General features: G+C 48.4%; 1 protein-coding gene across 4 annotated transcripts in view; it reads right to left on the reverse strand.

The window, feature by feature from the left end:
- The window catches only part of SLC5A9 (solute carrier family 5 member 9), a 30,025-nt gene extending 20,435 nt beyond the window's left edge, over window positions 1-9,590 (reverse strand). For 2 of the 4 annotated variants that reach the window (XM_061412049.1, XM_061412051.1), the window contains exons 1-3: window positions 9,274-9,590; window positions 9,003-9,152; window positions 1,138-1,356 (exon numbers count right to left, since the gene is read on the reverse strand). In XM_061412049.1, coding sequence (XP_061268033.1) covers window positions 1,138-1,278 — 141 coding nt within the window. In that variant the 5' untranslated portion in view covers window positions 1,279-1,356; window positions 9,003-9,152; window positions 9,274-9,590. The remainder of the gene's footprint in view (window positions 1-1,137; window positions 1,357-9,002; window positions 9,153-9,273) is intronic. The other 2 variants (XM_061412048.1, XM_061412050.1) reach the window with 1 other exon arrangement.
- Window positions 9,591-19,452: the final 9,862 nt, after the last annotated feature.

The raw sequence follows: 19,452 nt of genomic DNA on the forward strand, positions 1-19,452 counted from the left end.
AAGAATTTACACTACAGATGAGGAAACTGGGGTCCCCAGATGGGAAGCAATTTGTCCAAAGTCATGGAGGAGAGGAGCTGGTGTTCTCACGACCGTGGTCTGGGAGCCAGCGAGCCTGTTTGCCCCGTTCTTCCTCACACAAGCCTGTTTGCCCCATTCTTCCTCACATGAGCCTGTTTGCCCCGTTCTTCCTCACATGAGCCTGTTTGCCCCGTTCTTCCTCACACAACTTGGGAAGCAGGGACTGCTTGTCCCACTTTACAGATGAGGAGACTGAGGCCCAGAGAGGGTTCTTGGCCTTGCCACAGCCTTGTAAGTGACCGACCAGCTGGGACTCAGATCCCTCTCTGCCTCACAGCGGAGTCTAAAGGTGCTGGCATTTCCCTCGACTGCTGCAGAGACAATAGGGGTCATTTATTGCTGCAGGCTGTGTGTTGGGCACTGTACCAGATCCTTAAATGTGTCATGTTCCTAAAGCAAGTAGTCCTTTTTATTCTCATTGTCTGGGTGAGAAAACTAAGGCTCTGTAGTATATTCCCGGAACCACGCTGCCCTAACTGTTAGAGTTGGCATCTGAACTCGGGGCTCCATGGCCTCCAACCCTGGCCCCCATACATCGCACTGAGGCTCCAGTACACGCTGGAGACCAGAACCCATTGGGAGCCACCTGGCTCCCTTCCCATGAGCACACTTGCCCCAGCTCCTTTAGAAAGCTCAGCTCCATGCCAAGATGCTGCACAGTGGAGGGTGTGATAGGGTCAGGAGTCAAGCACTCACAGAGTTGGGGATCTGGCATGAGGAAGATGGCAGGAATGGGACTCAGGAGGCCAAGGGTACATGGGGTCAAAGGCATCAGATGCACAGAGACAGGGAGTCCAGAGATTGGGGTTCAGGCCTGGCCTGCCTCGGGCTCACTGTGTGAGCTCAGACAAGTCACAGCCCTCTCTGCGCCTCAGTTGCCCATCTCTAAATGGAGGGCTTGAGAGGGTGATCCCCCCTTAAAGTCCTTCTAAGTAGTCCCTGTGCTTCCCAGACATGCCTGCCTTCTGCCCACCCCTGCCCCCAGCTCTACGATCGGCTGCAGATGACAGCCTGTCTCTGCCTCCCCTGCCAACCTCCAGCCTCCAGGCTACTCACCCAGACCCCTACTCCGATGACGAAGACAAAGTAGACGACCAGGACGGCGATATCGTAGGCATGCAGGCTGCCTCTGGGACCCGGCGCTGAGCGTGGAACTGTCGCAGTGCTGACCCCACTTCCCGAAGCGCCAGGCCCCATTGCTGCCAGCTCCGTGCTCACCTGCTAGTCAGTCACAACCAGACTGGACTTTGAGGTGCTCCTGGCTTCGTTCGTTTCCTGTAATGATTAAACAGGCCCGAGCGCCATTGGCCGCTGAGCCATCCCTGAGCCCCACTGGCACATGAAGTCCTGATACTCCCGCCCCTTTCCCCTAACTGCCAGCCCCAAGCCTCTCCCTTTCCCTGCAAACACACACACACACAAACATGCACACGCACGCACACACACGCACCTGGACACACACACTCCCACCCCTGAGAGGAGCAGGAGTAGGAGGAAGAACAGGAGGCAAAGAGCAGGGTGCTGGCGACCTGGACTGGGCAGGGGGTGGAAGGGAGACTCCAGAATCAAGATGCTCAAGGTCATGCTTATGTGGAGAGGGAACTGAGGCCCAGGAAGGGAAAGGGACCCCGGAAGTAAAGGTGAAGCTGGGCCTGGAGTTGGGGTGTCTTAATGTCAGATCCATGCACAGGGAGAAGGGGGGTCCGCTGTGACCCTTGCAAAGGGTCCACCATGTCACGTGCTCCTACCTCCAACATACCCAGGTGTCATTTTCCTTTTTTCAGGATGTGAGAAACAGGCCTGGGCAGAGACGTGGTTTCCTCCAAGCTACAGAGCACGGCTACAATTCACACCTGCTGCATCTACACTCCTGCCCTGTGCTGTGACAAAGGGGTGCTCCTGGAAAGGACAGAGGGCCCCCCAGGTCCAGGGAGAGATGCAGATGCCCTGAGACATGGAGTCAGGAGACGGAGGTTCAGGCCAGGCCTGAGACCTGCACAGCCTGCTTTTAAGTTCCCACTGCACGTCTCCAGCAGCAGGCTGACCGTGGGCAGATTTCTCAGTGACTCTAAGCCTGTGTCCTCCTCAGTGAAGCCTCACATTGCAACTGAGTTTGGGATGCACTCCTGAGGGCCTCTGCAAACCCTGATGGATTGCCCGCTTTTGGGCGGGGTGGGGGCCACACCAAGAAACAAACACAAAGCACCAAGGGCCCTAGGAACCAGGCACACAGATGTGCCCGTACTGCCCCTGAAAGTTGCTGAATTTGGGACGTTTCAGTCTTGGGAACATCTGCTCTGCATTCGGCTGCACACTCAGGGGCCAGGGGTCCAGGCCGGGGGAGCAGGGGGCCCTGTTCACTGCCATCCACACCCAACCCAGCACCCTATGAGGATTCTAGGCCTGGGTGTAGAGGGCCAGGCCCTCTTCCCTCCCCTTTTGAGGAGAGGGAAGTGAAACGTAGCTCCTGGGACACCCCTCCTCCTAGTTCCTTGGACCTCTGGCTCAGAACATCAGGCATAGCCTATGCTGAGCTCAGGGACAGGGCCACTGCACTGGGAGAGAGGCTGGAGTAGACTCAGCTTGGGGGCAGCTCAGGGGTCCAGCGAACTCCCTGCTCATATTTAAAAATGAAGCAGAGTTCTCTGGGCCCCAAGTTGTCTGGGGGTGAGCTGTGTAGAGGCTACGAGGCTAGCCGCATGGTTGAATGTTAATCAGGGAGAGAGGGAGATGTCTGAGCTCAGGCTCCTCAACCACAGTGAGGAGTCCAGACTGATCACTCGAGAGAAGAGAAGAGGAGTATAGTGGGGAGATGACCTGGGTGTGCACTTTCTCCCATGCCCACCACCCAAGGGACCCATCCTGGCCCTCTGGGTTCTGCTGCTCATGCACTGGTCCCCCAGCCACCCCTCACAGATGCCGAGGCTGAGCTGCAACCCATTGGACATTTTTGTTGTTGTTCAGTCGCCAGATTGTGTCCGACTCTTGCAACCCCGTGGACTACAGCATGCCAGGCTTCCCTGCCCTTCAGTATCTCCCGGAGTCCCTAACCCCAAACAAATTGGTTTGGGCTGACTTCAGCCACTCCTGTGAACTATCTGTTAGGTCATCAGGCAACTTGGAGATTCAGAGCCTAGAGAGTGTGGAGGGTGGGCAAAAGGGGCTGTGTGTGGGGGCACAAAAGACTATGAAACCACCAGAATATCTATCATAAAGCCTCTGCTCAAACCTCAAGCCTTTGCCGTATCACTGAGCCCTAAGGCCCCAACTCGGGCCTGGCAGTTGTGCTTTGGCATTTATGTTCCCGCTCACAGCCTGTTGGAAACAATTTAGCAGGAGAGAAGCTGCCCAAGGCAGGCAGGGCTGCACAGGAATAGCTGGGAGAATTGCTACTTATGGCCAGACAGCGCACTAGTCATCATTAAAACCAGGCAAAGCAGAAAGGATGCCACAAAGTGCAGGCCAAACTGGGGCAAACAGACCAAGAAAATAGGGCAAATCAACCCCCAACCCAGGCACTATTGATGGCAGCTGAGGATTCAAACGCCTGTTGATGACCTGTCCTTCACTATCTCTTAGAATTAGCTCAGATTCATGTCCATTGAGTCAGTGATCTAACAATCTCATCCTCTGCCACTCCTTTCTCCTTTTGCCTTCAATCTTTCTCAGCTTCAGGGTCTTTTCTAATGAGTTGTCTCTTCACACCAGGTGGCCAAAAGATTGGAGCTTCAGCATCAGTCCTTCCAATGAATATTCAGGACTGATTTCCTTTAGGATTGACTAATTTGATCTCCTTACAGTCCAAGGGACTCTCAAGAGTCTTCTCTAATACTGCAATTCAAAAGCATCAGTTCTTAAGCACTAAGCCTTCTTTATGGTCCACCTCTCATCCATACATGACTACCAGAGAAGCCATGGTTTTGACAATATGGACCTTTATTGGCAAAGTGATGTCTCTGTTTTTTAATATGCTGTCTAGGTTTGTCACAGCTTTTCTTCCAAGGAGCAAGCGTCTTTTAATTTCATGGCTGCAGTCACCATCTGCAGTGATTTTGGAGCCCAAGAAATTAAAATCTGTCACTGTTTCTGTGTTTCTCCCTCCTACTTGCCATGAAATGATGGGACTAGGTGCCATAATCTTGATTTTTTGAATGTTGAGTTTTAAGCCAGCTTTTTCACACTTCTCTCTCATCCTCATCAAAAGAGTCTTTAGTTTCCCTTCACTTTCTGCCATTAGAGTGGTGTCATCTGGATATCAGAGGTTGTTGCTATTTCTCTTGACAGTCTTGATTCCAGTTTGTGATTCACCAACCTGGCATTTCACATGATATACTCTGCACATAAGTTATAAATAACTAGGATGACTATATACAGTCTTGTCGTACTCCTTTCCCAATTTGGAACCTGTCAGTTGCTCCACATCTGGTTCTAACTGTTGCTTCCTGGCCTGCAAACAGGTTCCTCAGGAGGCAGGTAAGGTGGTCTGGTATTCCCATGAGGAGACTTTACAAATAGCTGAGAAAAGAAGTGGAAGGCAAGCGAGAAAGGGAAAGATACACCCAACTTAATGCTGAATTACTGAGAACAGCAAGGAGAGATAAGAAGGCCTTCTTCAAAGAACAATGCAAAGAAATAGAGGAAAATAATAAGTAGGAAAAACTATAGAGATCTCGTTGAGAAAACTGGAGATATCAAGGAAACATTTCATGCAAGAATGGTCACGATAAAGGCCAGAAACAGTAAGGACCTAACAGAATCAGAAGAGATTAAGAAGAGGTGGCAAACATACACAGAAGAACTATACAAAAAAGGTTTTAATGACCTGGATAACCATGATGCTGCGGTCACTCACAGAGCCAGACGTCTGGAGTACAAAGTCAAGTGGGGCTTAGGAAGCATTACTACCAACACAGCTAACAGAAGCGATGGAATTCCAGCTGAGTTAATTAAAATCCTGGAAGATGATGCTGTTAAAGTGTTGCACTCAATATGTCAGCAGATTTGTAAAACTCAACACTGGCCACAGGCCTGGAAAAGGTCAGTTTTCGTTCCAATCTCAAAGAATGGCAATACTAAAGAATATTCAGACTTTCATACAATTACACTCATTTCACATGCCAGTAAGGTCATTCTCAAAATCCTCCAAGATAGGCTTCACAGTATGTGAACCAAGAACTTCCAGATGTACATGCTGAGTTTAGCAAAGGCAGAGGAACCGGAGATGAAGCTGCCAAGGTCTGTTGGATCATAGAAAAAGCAAGGAAATTCCAGAAAAACATCTACTTCTGCTTCATTGGCTACACTAAAGCCTTATGGATCACAAAAAGGCTCTGTAAAGAGAATATAAAGTATTTTGTGAATATTTCTCTGGGTGTATCTTTGCTATATTTTCCCAAAAGAAAGGGAGAAAGGTGTTGGGGGCTGCTTCCCCATTGCCCCAAGATTTTGAGTAAAGGGGCTTTGGCAGGGAAACTAGGAGAGCTTGGTGCATGTCCCTGCAGCTGGGGTCACTGTAGTCTGCCTCAGCCTGACACATGTAGAAGGCAGAAGCTGTGGCTGCCCAGCTGCTTCCACATGGGGTGGGCAGGAGTTATCAGTGTGGGACTGACCTGTACCCTGGGGCTGGGCAAAGAGTGCATGTTTTCCTCCTGTGTATGTGTGTGTACTAGGTATGGATCACATGCATGAAAAAGACAGCATGGGGACCCTCTGAGACCCTGTCCAATGGACCACCTGGAAAGGGCCTGGGGCTTAAGCTGGAAGAGTTGGGCAGTGAAGCTCCGGATTCCTGGAAGCCATGGAAGAATGGATTAGGGATGTGGGCAGGGAGCCCTGGGGAGGCTCTTCCAACTGAGCAAACCCCAGTGGACCATGGGAGCACCCACAAGGAAGAGTCAGACTAAAACTTGTTAGGTCATGAGCTGAGCCACAGCCTTTAAGTCAAAACCTTCCTGCCCCGATTTCTCCTCTTTGGCACTGCAGGTCCTGGGGAGCAGCAGGATGAGGGGAGTGAGAAAAAAGCAAGTCAGCAGTGGTCTGTCTTCCCAAGGCAGGCCAGCCTGCAGCCAGCTCAACTGAGGGCAGGAACTGCGGGGAGAAGCCTTAATTTCAAGTGAAGAAAGGAGTGTGGAATAGGATACGGTGCTGGGTGTTATCATTTCTGAATCATATCTGTGCTGTCAGAGTTAGTGACAGTGGGGTGTTGTCATGGTTTAAATGTAACCAGGACACTCACAGAACAGCCTGTGTTTTGGGGGTGAAGGGGGAACTACTTCCGCTGAACAGGCTGCTCACATGAGTTGCTTGAGACACTTGCTTTCCGATTCTCACTCCCTGCATCCTGTTTAGCCCGTGTGGTGCTGTTGTTTAGTCGCTAAGGCATATCCCACTCTTTTGCAACCCCATGAACTGTAGCCCACTAGGCTTATCTGTCTGTGGGACTTTCCAGGCAAGAATACTGGAACAGGCTGCCAGTTCCTTCTCCAGGGGATCTTCCTGGCCCAGGGATCAAACCTGGGTCTCCTGCACTGGCAGGTGGATTCTTTACCCCTGAGTCACAAGGGAAGCCCCACGCATAGCTCACAGTAAATGGAAGATCAGTCCCCTTACTGCTGCCACCTGCAGCCTGGGTCTCCCTTAGCCTCCAGGATGTGCCCTCATGGAAGATTCTGGAGCCCAAAGTTCTGCTTGGACTCTGGGCCAGCTATTCCTACTAGCCTCATGAACTTGTTCTCTGAGGTCACTACCCAAAATTTCAATCCAATGGGACAGCTCACTTCTCCTGTCTCTCTATCCCCATGTGCTTGGGTTTGCCCAGCTCCTTCCCAACCTTCTGCTCCTCTGCTCACCTCCAGCATCCACAGGGCCCATGGTGAGCAAACATACTGCTATCCTCAAGCTCGTCACTGCTGACCCACCATCCTCTGTCACAGTGACCAGTTTGTCCCACGGCACCTTCATCCTTGGTCACCTGCTCACGTGGATGCTCTTCCTTCTCCCGAGCCCCTGGAGCTGGGGTCAGAACTCAGCGTGTACTTCCTCATTCCTGCACTGCCCACGTGCCACCCCCAACAGGGCCGTGCCAACCAGGTCTCAGTCTGTTCTGTGTCCTTCATCATCATCATTTCTTGGAAGTCCTCTCTGACCCCCAATCTGGGGAACGTCCACAGTCCCAGCCTGCAGCCCTGTTTATCTCCCTGAAGGTACTTGTCAATTTAGAGCATGTCTCTCTTAGCTCTCTGTGTATCTCATTCACATTTGTGTCCCAGTGATGGGCAGGATCAATGCACTGAGAGTGGAAACTGTGTCTAACACATGGTTTTGGAGCGAGGAGGTGGGCCGGGAGCAGGGGCAGCGGAAGGGCCTCCAGGCAGAGGGACCAGCAGGCACTGAAGAGTGAATAGCAGTGATGCTCTCAGGGGAGGGCTTGCAGTGTGCCTGGCTCAGGGTCTGCAGGGAGACTGGCGGATGCCAGAGGAGACATGGTGTTGAGACTGGCAGTTTAGAGAACCCTCCTGGGGCCAGCATGGGGGTGGATGGGGCTGAGGAAGCTGGCACAGAGGTTCAGGCAGAGAAGGGCACCTAGTTGAAAGGATGGAGAGCGCAGGGTTTCGGCTGTTCTTACTGAGCTGGAAGCATGCAGACCTTTGTGGCTTCCTCTCCCCTGGGGTCCCTGCCCCACGTGTGAGGCCAAGGTCCAGAATCCTCCATTTAGGGTCCCCAGCCCTTGGCAGACATTCCACTCAGCTCCCAGCACCTGCAAATACTTATCCCTGACATGGAGCTCTGGGTAAGAAGCAGCCCTGGGTTTGTTCAAATCCTAAAGGGACTGACTAACCAGCGACGCCTTTGACTGACAGAGTGAAGCTCTAAAGGTGAGATCCTGAGCTTGAGAATGAAATGCTGATGCAGAGGGGGCTCTCAGGGCCCAGAGACCAGTCCACACTGTGGAAGCTGAGTTTTCCATGTGGAAGGAAACCCCCTTTCATGCTGCTGCCTGGACATTCCTGTCTTTTTGGGGTGCTCCCAGGCCCAGGAAGAAACCAGGGCACATGGTGTTATTCTTTTGGCTGGCACCACCCTGGCTGCTTGCAAGTTCTTCCTGAAAAACCACTCTCAGCAGCCAACCTTCCTGCTGAGAACGTCCTCTTCCAGAACAACAGGAGGTAAGGACTAATATCTACCAGCATGTGGCAGAAGATTTGTGTGGCTCACAACCCCAGTACAATCACAGTTTTGTATTAACTGAATGAGCTGGTTTTCTCATCACTGTTTTACAGGTGAGAGGCTGAGGTTCACTGGTGACGGCCTGTAACTGTGGCTTGTTTGGGTTCTGAATTCAGGCCTGACTGACTCTAAAAGCTGGGCTGCCTCACACAACCCTTTCTGTCCTAGTCCTATGTCTACAGGGAGAGAGATGAGGTTTATCCCTTCTCAGGGTGGGTAGGAAACTGCTTCATTTTTTCCCTTCCTGTAGGGGCTCTGAGAGAGGACAGGAGCCCCCCTGGGTCTGGGTCCTGATTCCAGAGACCTGTCAGCCCCCTTCCTGCCACCCTCGCCCCCAGCCACCCTTCTTCCCCTGGCCACCTCTGCCCCCTTCCTGCCAGTGTCCTAGCCCTCAGCCCACGTGGTCTGGTGATGCTATTGTTTTTTCACATGCTCCTCTAAATTCAAATTCAATTGCAATTCCATTTAACTGATCCCAGTCACTCACTGAGCACATTCTGGGCCACGCCCTCTGTCAGGGCTGTCCCATCACACAACTCCAGGGGGCACCATTCCCAAGAACGCAATATCAGTGGTACCTGGGGCAGTGGCTGTGCTCTGTATTGGGCAGAGAGAGGAGAGCAGGCCTGATCCTGGAGGAGGGGCTGTGATGGAGGAGAAAATTACGCCATCTGTGCAGCAGGGGAGGCACTAACCTCTTCACGGGGCCTCCCGCTCCAGCCACCAAAGGGCCAAGTCACTGGACTGTGCCCAGGTCCAGATCACACCTGCTCCCAGGTCCCAGGTAGGATGGGGGCTCATGTGGACAGACCGGAGACTTAATTCCAAGAAGAAAGGATTGCCATCTGTATATGGGGGTAAGATTGAGAAAGATGATAACAGAGACCCAGGGATGAAGAAAGGAGAGGAAAGAAAAAGAAGAAAGTAAAAACACTCATCACTAAATGATCCCTGTCAGACCCCTACCTGCACAGCGCAGCCTGGAACCTCCAGAGCTCAGTGTCTCGGCCTCAGCTCTGCGCAGAAGCTGCCAAGTCTGATGTGACTCTGACCTGGCTTCTGACAACTCAAGTCTAGGACGTAGAGCAGCCTGGCTCCTCCCCGTGGTGATGAAATCTCACTCCAGCCCACTGGCCCCAGGGTTCTGAGGGACAGTGCCTGTCCTTACTTCCTGATGTTGAACTTGAGAAAGAGATCTTGTCCTGGACTTGGGGCTCTCCCTGCCCCCAGGGTCAGATCTGAAGCCTACAGCTCAGAGTCAGCTGCTGTGGCTGCCGTTGTCCCCACATGCCTGGTAAACAGGTTTCTTAAGAGGAGAGGTGGGGCTGACACTTGGCAACTGGGGCTTTGTCTGGAGCGTGGAAGAAGGGCTTGGCGTGGGGCCACAGCCCATGCACAGGCGTGACCAGCGCATGCTTGTGTTCCCTGAGCTCCCAGGGGGAGTCCCGCATTCCTGAAGTAGCGGAGCCAAGATTGGAGTCAGAGTATGAGTCCCAGTTCTGCTGCTCACTAGCTTACCTAAGACAGAAGAATCATTTAACCCACCAAGGCCAAGATTTTGCATCTGCAAAGTGAGGCAATAATATGTACCTCTTAAAAAGTTAGGATTATTACGTGAGATAATGCGTATGCAATTAGATGTTGAAATGGGATAGTTTCTGTCTCAGTTTTGGCTGAGGTCCAATGGATGAGGACAATATAATAGGGGCCGAGTATCCTCCCTGGAATTCTAAAAGTGAGTCAGGACACCCGGGGAGTCATGCCATGGAGACCATGGCAACAGCTAAGCTCAGGGCACCTGCTGCCCTAGCCACAGCCACTCCCTTGGCACTGAACACTCACCCTGAGGTCTCACTTGCCCTGGCGCTCTTGGCCCGTGACTGAGCCCAGATGACTGGCCTTTTACTGCAGGAGGTGTGGCTCAAATAATGACATTTTTGGCTGGAGGACACTCCATGGGCCAGCTGAAATTTTGTTTGAACTGAGCTAGAATCCCATGGCAATTGCTTTGCAAAAAGTTGTTAGAGTGACCTGGTGACCGTTCCTGCTTCCCTTTGGCAAGGGGTGGAGGCGGCTTCTTTCACCCTCTAGTGAAAATGAGAGAGAAGAGTTTCAGAGGGTCTGTGCAGAACTGTATGTGTGTCCAAGGTGGTCTAGGCTCAGGGCATCGAGAAAGGAGGAGAGACACCAGCAGGATAGGCCAGGGTCTGGAGCGCTAAAGCTGGGCAGCTCCCACTGTCAGGAGACTGCAGAGGATTCCTGCTTGGGCACACGGGACTAGGGTGGGTGGTCAAGGCCCTGGCTGCATAGCTCTTGCCCTTCCTGCTCCTCCAGGAGGTCCGCTGACTGACAGATCATTCCCTTCCTCCCCTCCTCTCCTCAGACTGCTCTTTGCTGCCTTTCTAGTGGCCAGGTTGGGGGGTCATGCACTCCCCATCAGAGCACTGCCCACTCTGGGCTTTTCCTGGCTATGTCCCCAGCTAGGGTGACAACAGCTCTGATGGGCCGCTGTGAGCTCAGACCCTGAACAGCCTGGGGGCTCCCCAAGGACTCAGTGAACGGACCACAAGCAAGTTAGAGTCCTTGCTCAGAGAATTCCAGTCACTGTCCAAGGTCAGGAGGCAAGCGAGTGGTGGAGCAAGGCTTGAGCACAGTATCCCAATATCTAAGCTGGACTTCCTCCTGCACTGGACTCTGAGAGACTCGCCAGCCCATTCCCACTGCTCCAGTCCCCAGCTAGGCCCCACGCCTGCCAGACTGGACCAGGCCCCTCACCTGGAGTTTATTCTGCAGCTAGAAGCCTGATCGCCTGTGAGGAGCTGTCAGCATTACGTGCCAACAACTGGAAAGGAGTCTCACCGAGGGAGAGATTTGCCCCTTGTAAGGCATCACCAACTCAATGGACGTGAATCTGAGCAAACATCAGGAGACAGTTAAATGACGGGGAAGCCTGTCATGCTGTAGGCCATGGGGTTGCAAGGAGTCGGATACAGCTCAGCGACTGAACAACAACGAGAAGGCATGTGATGCTTGCTCTGTTAGACTCCGTAGTGTGAAGCTTAGACTCTGACACTCTGGTTGGTCTGCAGCATTTACCCCTCCTCTCCTTTCCCTGTGGAACTTTTCTCTGGAAGTTTACCCGCTTCGGTAGGGCTCCTGGCTCCCCCGTGCTGATGCTGGCAAATGTGATGCAGGAAAAAATTGCCTTTGTATCATGCAGCAAATGGAGGTGTAACATATCTCAGTGGTCTCACCAAGCCTGTTAGGTTTCAGGAAAGCCATCTGTCCTAGGAGGGCTTTCTAAGCAGTCACTGACCCCAATCAGGCATTGATCAATAAGTGATCAGTCAGTCATCAATTAGTTTTAAATTATCATTATTCACCAAGTTTCTACTGTGTATCCAACCCTGTGCTTGGCCTGTGATTGGCAGAAATAAAGCAGATCTTAGATGCTTTCCTTTAAGGAAATTCAACTGAAGAGCTCGGAGGTGGGGACAGAGAATAAGGATGAGGGATTTGAAGTAAGACAGGGGTAGGTCTTAATGACAGCACTTCAGTTTACTGTGTAACTGTGGACAAGTGAATTCACTTCTTTTAGGCTCAGTGTTCAGGATCCCTGGCTTGCTTGTGAATACTAAAGAGAGAATAGAAAACACTGCTCAGTTCTGCATCCATGGGAAATGCTGTTGGTGGTGTCAAATGCAGGATGAATGCACACAACTATAACTATTTAAACTGAGATAGGGATTTAGAGAAGGGAGATAGTCATGTGTGAATTATAAGATCTAGGCTTTTAAAGCGGGTAATTCTGACTGGGATGAGTCTGGGCCTGGGCCCCTGAAACAGTTTTCAGAATGTGAAGTTCAACAGATGACCACAGGGAGGAGACATAGGACAAATTTTAGCATCTTCCATTCCACCATCCTGGGCAGAAAAACCAATGCTGTTGTTCAGTCGCTCAGCTCAGCCCTGTCTGACTCTGCCACCCCATTGGCTGCAGCACATAAGGCCTCCCCATCCTTCACCATCTCCTAGAACCTGCTCAAACTCATATCCATTGAGTCAGTGATGCCATTCAACCGTCTCATCCTCTGTCGTCTCCTTCTTCAATCTTGCCCAGCATCAGGGTCTTTTTCAATGAGTCAGCTGTTCGCATCTGGTGGCCAAAATGTTGGAGCTTCAGCTTCAGCACCAGTCCTTCCAATGAATATTCAGAGTTGATTTCCTTTACAATTGACTGGTTTGATCTCCTTGCAGTCCAAGGGACTCTTAAGAGTCTTCTCCAACACCACAGTTCAAAAGCATCAGTTCTTTGGCACTCAGCTTTCTTCATGGTCCAACTCTCACATCCATACATGACTACTGGAAAAACCATAGCTTTGACTAGACAGACCTTTGTTGGCAAAGTAATGTCTCTGCTTTTTAATATGCTGTCTAGGCTGGTCATAGCTTTTCCTCCCAGGAGCCAGCATCTTTTAATTTCATGGCTGTAGTCACTATCTGCGGTGATTCTGGAGCCCAAGAAAATAAAATCTGTCACTGTTTTAATTGTTTTCCCATTTGGCACAAAGTGATGGGACCAGATGCTATGATCTTAGTTTTTTGAATGTTGAGTTTTAAGCCAGCTTTTTCATTCTCTCAAGAGGCTCTTTAGTTCTAATAGGTGAGAAACCAATAGGTGGGAATTCTTTCTTCACTCCCTCTCACACCCATGATCAAAGCTAAACTCCCACAGACAATATCTGTAGATAGATGAGGGAGTCATGGCATTTTTCAATTGCAGCAAGATGTCAAAAGTTCTCTGAGACATTCCCGGCACGTAGGAGTCAGTGTGTCAGAGAAGTATCTCAATCCTTCTCTGATTTTTTCACACTTTCTGATCAACTCTCTCAATATCTTTCTAAAATATGTAAATATCTAGAGTTTTCTGTATTTCTCTGAGACTTTTGGGACACCAACTATCTCCCTGAAATATTCTGAAACTCCTCAAAATGCTGACTTTCTATAAGTCTCTAAAATTAAAAATCTCTATGTTGTTGTTGTTGTTGTTTAGCTGTTAAGTCATGTCTAACTCTTTGGGACCCCATGAACTGCAGCATGCCGCTCTTCAGGAGTTGGTGATGGACAGGGAAACCTGGCATGCTACAGTCCATGGGGTTTCAAAGAGTCAGATGTGACTGACTGACAACTGAACTGAAGTAGGTGATGCCATCCAACCATCTCATCCTCTGTCATCTCCTTCTCCTCCTGCCCTCAATCTTTCTCAGCATTAAGGTCTTTTCCAATGACTCATCTATTCTCATCAGGGGAGTCCTTTTCTGACCATCTCTACCCTTTGTGGCAGCTGTCTATGACAGCTTGTTATCATTTCATAAATGGATATGGGACAAAAAACAGGTGCTATCTGGGACAAACTTTAGGAATTAGCACTTTCTAGTTCTGTGCTACAACTGTCTTGGTTTAGAAGAAGGTGGAAATCAGATCCCTTCCCACAGGGAAGTTTCAGTTAGAACTGGATCCATAGAAAAGAGCCGGGAATTTGGAGTCCAACTCTTTGCGACCCCATGAATCGCAGTATGCCAGGCCTTCCTGTCCATCACCAACTCCCAGAGTTTACCCAAACTCATGTCCGTCGAGTCACTGATGCCATCCAGCCATCTCATCCTGTCGTCCCCTTTTCCTCCTGCCCCCAGTCCCTCCCAGCATCAGGGTCTTTTCCAATGAGTTAACTCTTCGCATGAGGTGGCCAAAGTATTGGAGTTTCAGCTTCAGCATCAGTTCTTCCAATGAACACCCAGGACTGATCTCCTTTAGGATGGACTGGTTGGATCTCCTTGCAGTCCAAGGGACTCTCAAGAGTCTATTCCAACATCACAGTTCAAAAGCATCAATTCTTCGGCGCTCAGCTTCCTTCACAGTCCAACTCTCACATCCATACATGAGCACTGGAAAAACCATAGCCTTGACTAGACGGACCTTTGTTGGCAAAATAATGTCTCTGCTTTTCAATATGCTATCTAGGTTGGTCATAACTTTCCTTCCAAGGAGTAAGCGTCTTTTAATTTCCTGGTTGCAATCACCATCTGCAGTGATTTTGGAGCCCCCCAAAAATAAAGTTTGACACTGTTTCCACTGTTTCCCCATCTATTTCTCATGAAGTGATGGGACCAGATGCCATGATCTTCATTTTCTGAATGTTGAGCTTTAAGCCAACTTTTTCACTCTCCTCTTTCACCTTCATCAAGAGGCTTTTGAGTTCCTCTTCACTTTCTGCCATAAGGGTGGTGTCATCTGCATATCTAAGGTTATTGATATTTCTCCTGGCAATCTCAGTTCCAGCTTGTGCTTCTTCCAGTCCAGCCTTTCTTATGATGTACTCTGCATATAAGTTAAATAAGCAGAGTGACAATATACAGCCTTGACGAACTCCTTTCCCTATTTGGAACCAGTCTGTTGTTCCATGTCCAGTTCTAACTGTTGCTTCCTGACCTGCATATAGGTTTCTCAAGAGCCAGGTCAGGTGGTCTGGTAATTCCCATCTCTTTCAGAATTTTCCACAGTTTATTGTGATCCACAAAGTCAAAGGCTTTGGCATAGTCAACAAAGCAGAAATAGATGTTTTTCTGGTACTCTCTTGCTTTTTCCATGATCCAGCAGATGTTGGCAATTTGATCTCTGGTTCTGAAGGAGGAAACAGACAGAGCTGGACTCCATCTTAGGCCAGGCTGTGAACATTAGGGTACACACATGGTCACCCTCCCAATGGACTCTGAACTTTGTGCCTGGTGTCTATAGAAATGGCATACCAATGGAAAACCAGACCCCCCGAAAAAAGAGCCTCAGGACTTGTACTTGGACTCTCCATTGCCTAAAAGAATATGCTAATTGTAACAGAACAAAGTGGTAAATTCTATTATGTTTATCGGGATATGACCACAGGCCTATTTATAAATATCCACTGTTTATCTGTTGTTTTCCTCTAATTCTTTACATTGATTGCTGAGGAAGGCTTTTTTATCTCTCCTTGCTATTCTTTGGAACTCTGCATTCAGATGCTTATATATTTCCTTTTCTCCTTTGCTTTTCGCTTCTCTTCTTTTCACAGCTATTTGTAAGGCCTCCCCAGACAGCCATTTTGCTTTCTTGCATTTCTTTTCCATGCGGATGGTCTTGATCCCCGTCTCCTGTACAGTGTCACAAACCTCCGTCCATAGTTCATCAGGCACTCTGTCTATCAGATCTAGTCCCTTAAATCTATTTCTCACTTCCACTGTATAATCATAAAGGATTTGATTTAGGTCATACCTGAATGGTCTAGTGGTTTTCCCTACTTGCTTCAATTTAAGTCTGAATTTGGCAATAAGGAGTTCATGATCTGAGCCACAGTCAGCTCCTGGTCTTTTTTTTTTGCTGACTGTATAGAGCTTCTCCATCTTTGGCTGCAAAGAATATAATCAATCTGATTTCGTTGTTGACCATCTGGTGATGTCCATGTGTAGAGTCTTCTCTTGAGTTGTTGGAAGAGGGTGTTTGCTATGACCAGTGCATTTTCTTGGCAAAACTCTATTAACCTTTGCCCTGCTTCATTCCATATTCCAAGGGCAAATTTGCCTATTACTCCAGGTGTTTCTTGACTTCCTACTTTTGCATTCCAGTCCCCTATAATGAAAAGGACATCTTTTTTGGGTGTTAGTTCTAAAAGGTCTTATAGGTCTTCAAAGAACCATTCAACTTCAGCTTCTTCAGTGTTACTGGTTGGGGCATAGACTTGGATTACTGTGATATTGAATGGTTTGCCTTGGAAACGAGCAGAGATCATTCTGTCATTTTTGAGATTGCATTCAAGTACAGCATTTCAGACTCTTTTGTTGACCATGATGGCCACTCCATTTCTTCTGAGGGATTCCTGCCAGCAGTAGTAGATATAGTGGTCATCTGAGTTAAATTCACCCATTCCAGTCCATTTTAGTTCGCTGATTCCTAGAATGTTGACATTCACTCCTGCCATCTCCTATTTGACCACTTCCAGTTTGCCTTGATTCATGGACCTGACATTCCAGGTTCCTATGCAATATTGCTCTTGCTTCTATCACCAGTCACATCCACAACTGGGTGTTGTTTTTGCTTTGGCTCCATCTCTTCATTCTTTCTGGAGTTATTTCTCCACTGATGTCCAGAGCATAGTGGGCACCTACTGACCTTGGGAGTTCCTCTTTCAGTATCCTATCATTTTGCCTTTTCATATGGTTCATGGGGTTCTCAAGGCAAGAATACTGAAGTGGTTTGCCATTCCCTTCCTCAGCGATCAGTGCAAAGAAATAGAGGAAAACAACAGAATGGGAAAGACTAGAGATCTCTTCAAGAAAATTAGAGATACCAAGGGAATATTTCATGCAAAGATGGGCTCAATAAAGGACAGAAATGGTATGGACCTAACAGAAGCAGAAGATATTAAGAAGAGGTGGCAGGAATACACAGAAGAACTGTACAAAAAAGATCTTCATGACCAAGATAATCATGATGGTGTGATCACTCACCTAGAGCCAGACATCCTAGAATGTGAAGTCAAGTGGGCCATAGGAAGCATCACTACGAACAAAGCTGGTGGAGGTGATAGAATTCCAGTTGAGCTATTTCAAATCCTGAAAGATGATGCTGTGAAAGTGCTGCACTCAATATGCCAGCAAATTTGGAAAACTCAGCAGTGGCCACAGGACTGGAAAAGGTCAGTTTTCATTCCAGTCCCAAAGAAAGGCAATGCCAAAGAATGCTCAAACTACCGCACAATTGCACTCATCTCACACGCTAGTAAAGTAATGCTCAAAATTCTCCAAGCCAGGCTTCAGCAATATGTGAACCATGAACTTCCTGAGGTTCGAGCTGGTTTTAGAAAAGGCAGAGGAACCAGAGATCAAATTGCCAACATCTGCTGGATCATGGAAAAAGCAAGAGAGTACCAGAAAAACATCTATTTCTGCTTTATTGACTATGCCAAAGCCTTTGACTTTGTGGATCACAATAAACTGTGGAAAATTCTGAAAGAGATGGGAATACCAGACCACCTGACCTGGCTCTTGAGAAACCTATATGCAGGTCAGGAAGCAACAGTTAGAACTGGACATGGAACAACAGACTGGTTCCAAATAGGAAAAGGAGTTCGTCAAGGCTGTATATTGTCACTCTGCTTACTTAACTTATATGCAGAGTACATCATAAGAAAGGCTGGACTGGAAGAAGCACAAGCTGGAACTGAGATTGCCAGGAGAAATATCAATAACCTTAGATATGCAGATGACACCACCCTTATGGCAGAAAGTGAAGAGGAACTAAAAAGCCTCTTGATGAAAGTGAAGTGGAGAGTGAAAAAGTTGGCTTAAAGCTCAACATTCAGAAAACGAAGATGATGGCATCTGGTCCCATCACTTAATGGGAAATAGATGGGGAAACAGTGTCAGACTTTATTTTTTGGGCCCCAAAATCACTGCAGATGGTGATTGCAGCCAGGAAATTAAAAGATGCTTACTCCTTGGAAGGAAAGTTACGACCAACCTAGATAGCATATTGAAAAGGAGAGACATTACTTTGCAAACAAAGGTCCATCTAGTCAAGGCTATGGTTTTTCCCGTGCTCACGTATGGATGTGAGAGTTGGACTGTGAAGAAAGCTGAGCACCAAAGAATTGATGCTTTTGAACTGTGGTGTTGGAAAAGACTCTTGAGAGTCCCTTGGACTGCAAGGATATCCAACCAATTCATTCTGAAGGAGATCAGCCTTGGGATTTCTTTGGAAGAAATGATGCTAAAGCTGAAACTCCAGTACTTTGGTCACCTGATGCAAAGAGTTGACTCATTGGAAAAGACTCCGATGCTGGGAGGGATTGGGGGCAGGAGGAAAAGGGGACGACAGGATGAGATGGCTGGATGGCATCACTGACTCGATGGACTGAGTGAGTGAGTGAGTCTGAGTGAACTCAGGGAGTTGGTGATGGACAGGGAGGCCTGGTGTACTGCAATTCATGGGGTCACAAAGAATCATTTTGGTCGCAGACAGCCATTTTGCTTTCTTGTATTTCTTTTCCATGGGGATGGTCTTGATCCTTGTCTCCTGTACAGTGTCACAAACCTCCGTCCATAGTTCATCAGGCACTCTGTCTATCAGATCTAGTCCCTTAAATCTATTTCTCACTTCCACTGTATAATCATAAAGGATTTGATTTAGGTCATACCTGAATGGTCTAGTGGTTTTCCCTACTTGCTTCAATTTAAGTCTGAATTTGGCAATAAGGAGTTCATGATCTGAGCCACAGTCAGCTCCTGGTCTTTTTTTTTTGCTGACTGTATAGAGCTTCTCCATCTTTGGCTGCAAAGAATATAATCAATCTGATTTCGTTGTTGACCATCTGGTGATGTCCATGTGTAGAGTCTTCTCTTGAGTTGTTGGAAGAGGGTGTTTGCTATGACCAGTGCATTTTCTTGGCAAAACTCTATTAGCCTTTGCCCTGCTTCATTCCGTACTCCAAAGCCAAATTTGCCTATTACTCCAGGTGTTTCTTGACTTCCTACTTTTGCATTCTAGTCCCCTATAATGAAAAGGATATCGTTTTGGGGTGTTAGTTCTAAGTCTTGTAGGTCTTCATAGAACCATTCAACTTCAGCTTCTTCAGTGTTACTGGTTGGGGCATAGGCTTGGATTACTGTGATATTGAATGGTTTGCCTTGGAAACGAGCAGAGATCATTCTGTCATTTTTGAGATTGCATTCAAGTACTGCATTTCAGACTCTTTTGTTGACCATGATGGCCATTCCATTTCTTCTGAGGGATTCCTGCCAGCAGTAGTAGATATAGTGGTCATCTGAGTTAAATTACCCATTCCAGTCCATTTTAGTTCACTGATTCCTAGAATGTCAACATTCACTCCTGCCATCTCCTGTTTGACCACTTCCAGTTTGCCTTGATTCATGGACCTGACACTCCAGGTTCCTATGCAATATTGCTCTTGCTTATATCACTAGTCACATCCACAACTGGTTATTGTTTCTGCTTTGGCTCCATCCCTTCATTCTTTCTGGAGTTACTTCTCCACTGATCTCCAGTAGCATATTGGGCACTTATTGACCTGGGGATTTCCTCTTTCAGTATCCCATC

Source organism: Bos javanicus, chromosome 3 (genome assembly GCF_032452875.1).
Source record: "Bos javanicus breed banteng chromosome 3, ARS-OSU_banteng_1.0, whole genome shotgun sequence".
In the NCBI taxonomy this organism is placed as follows: domain Eukaryota; kingdom Metazoa; phylum Chordata; class Mammalia; order Artiodactyla; family Bovidae; genus Bos; species Bos javanicus.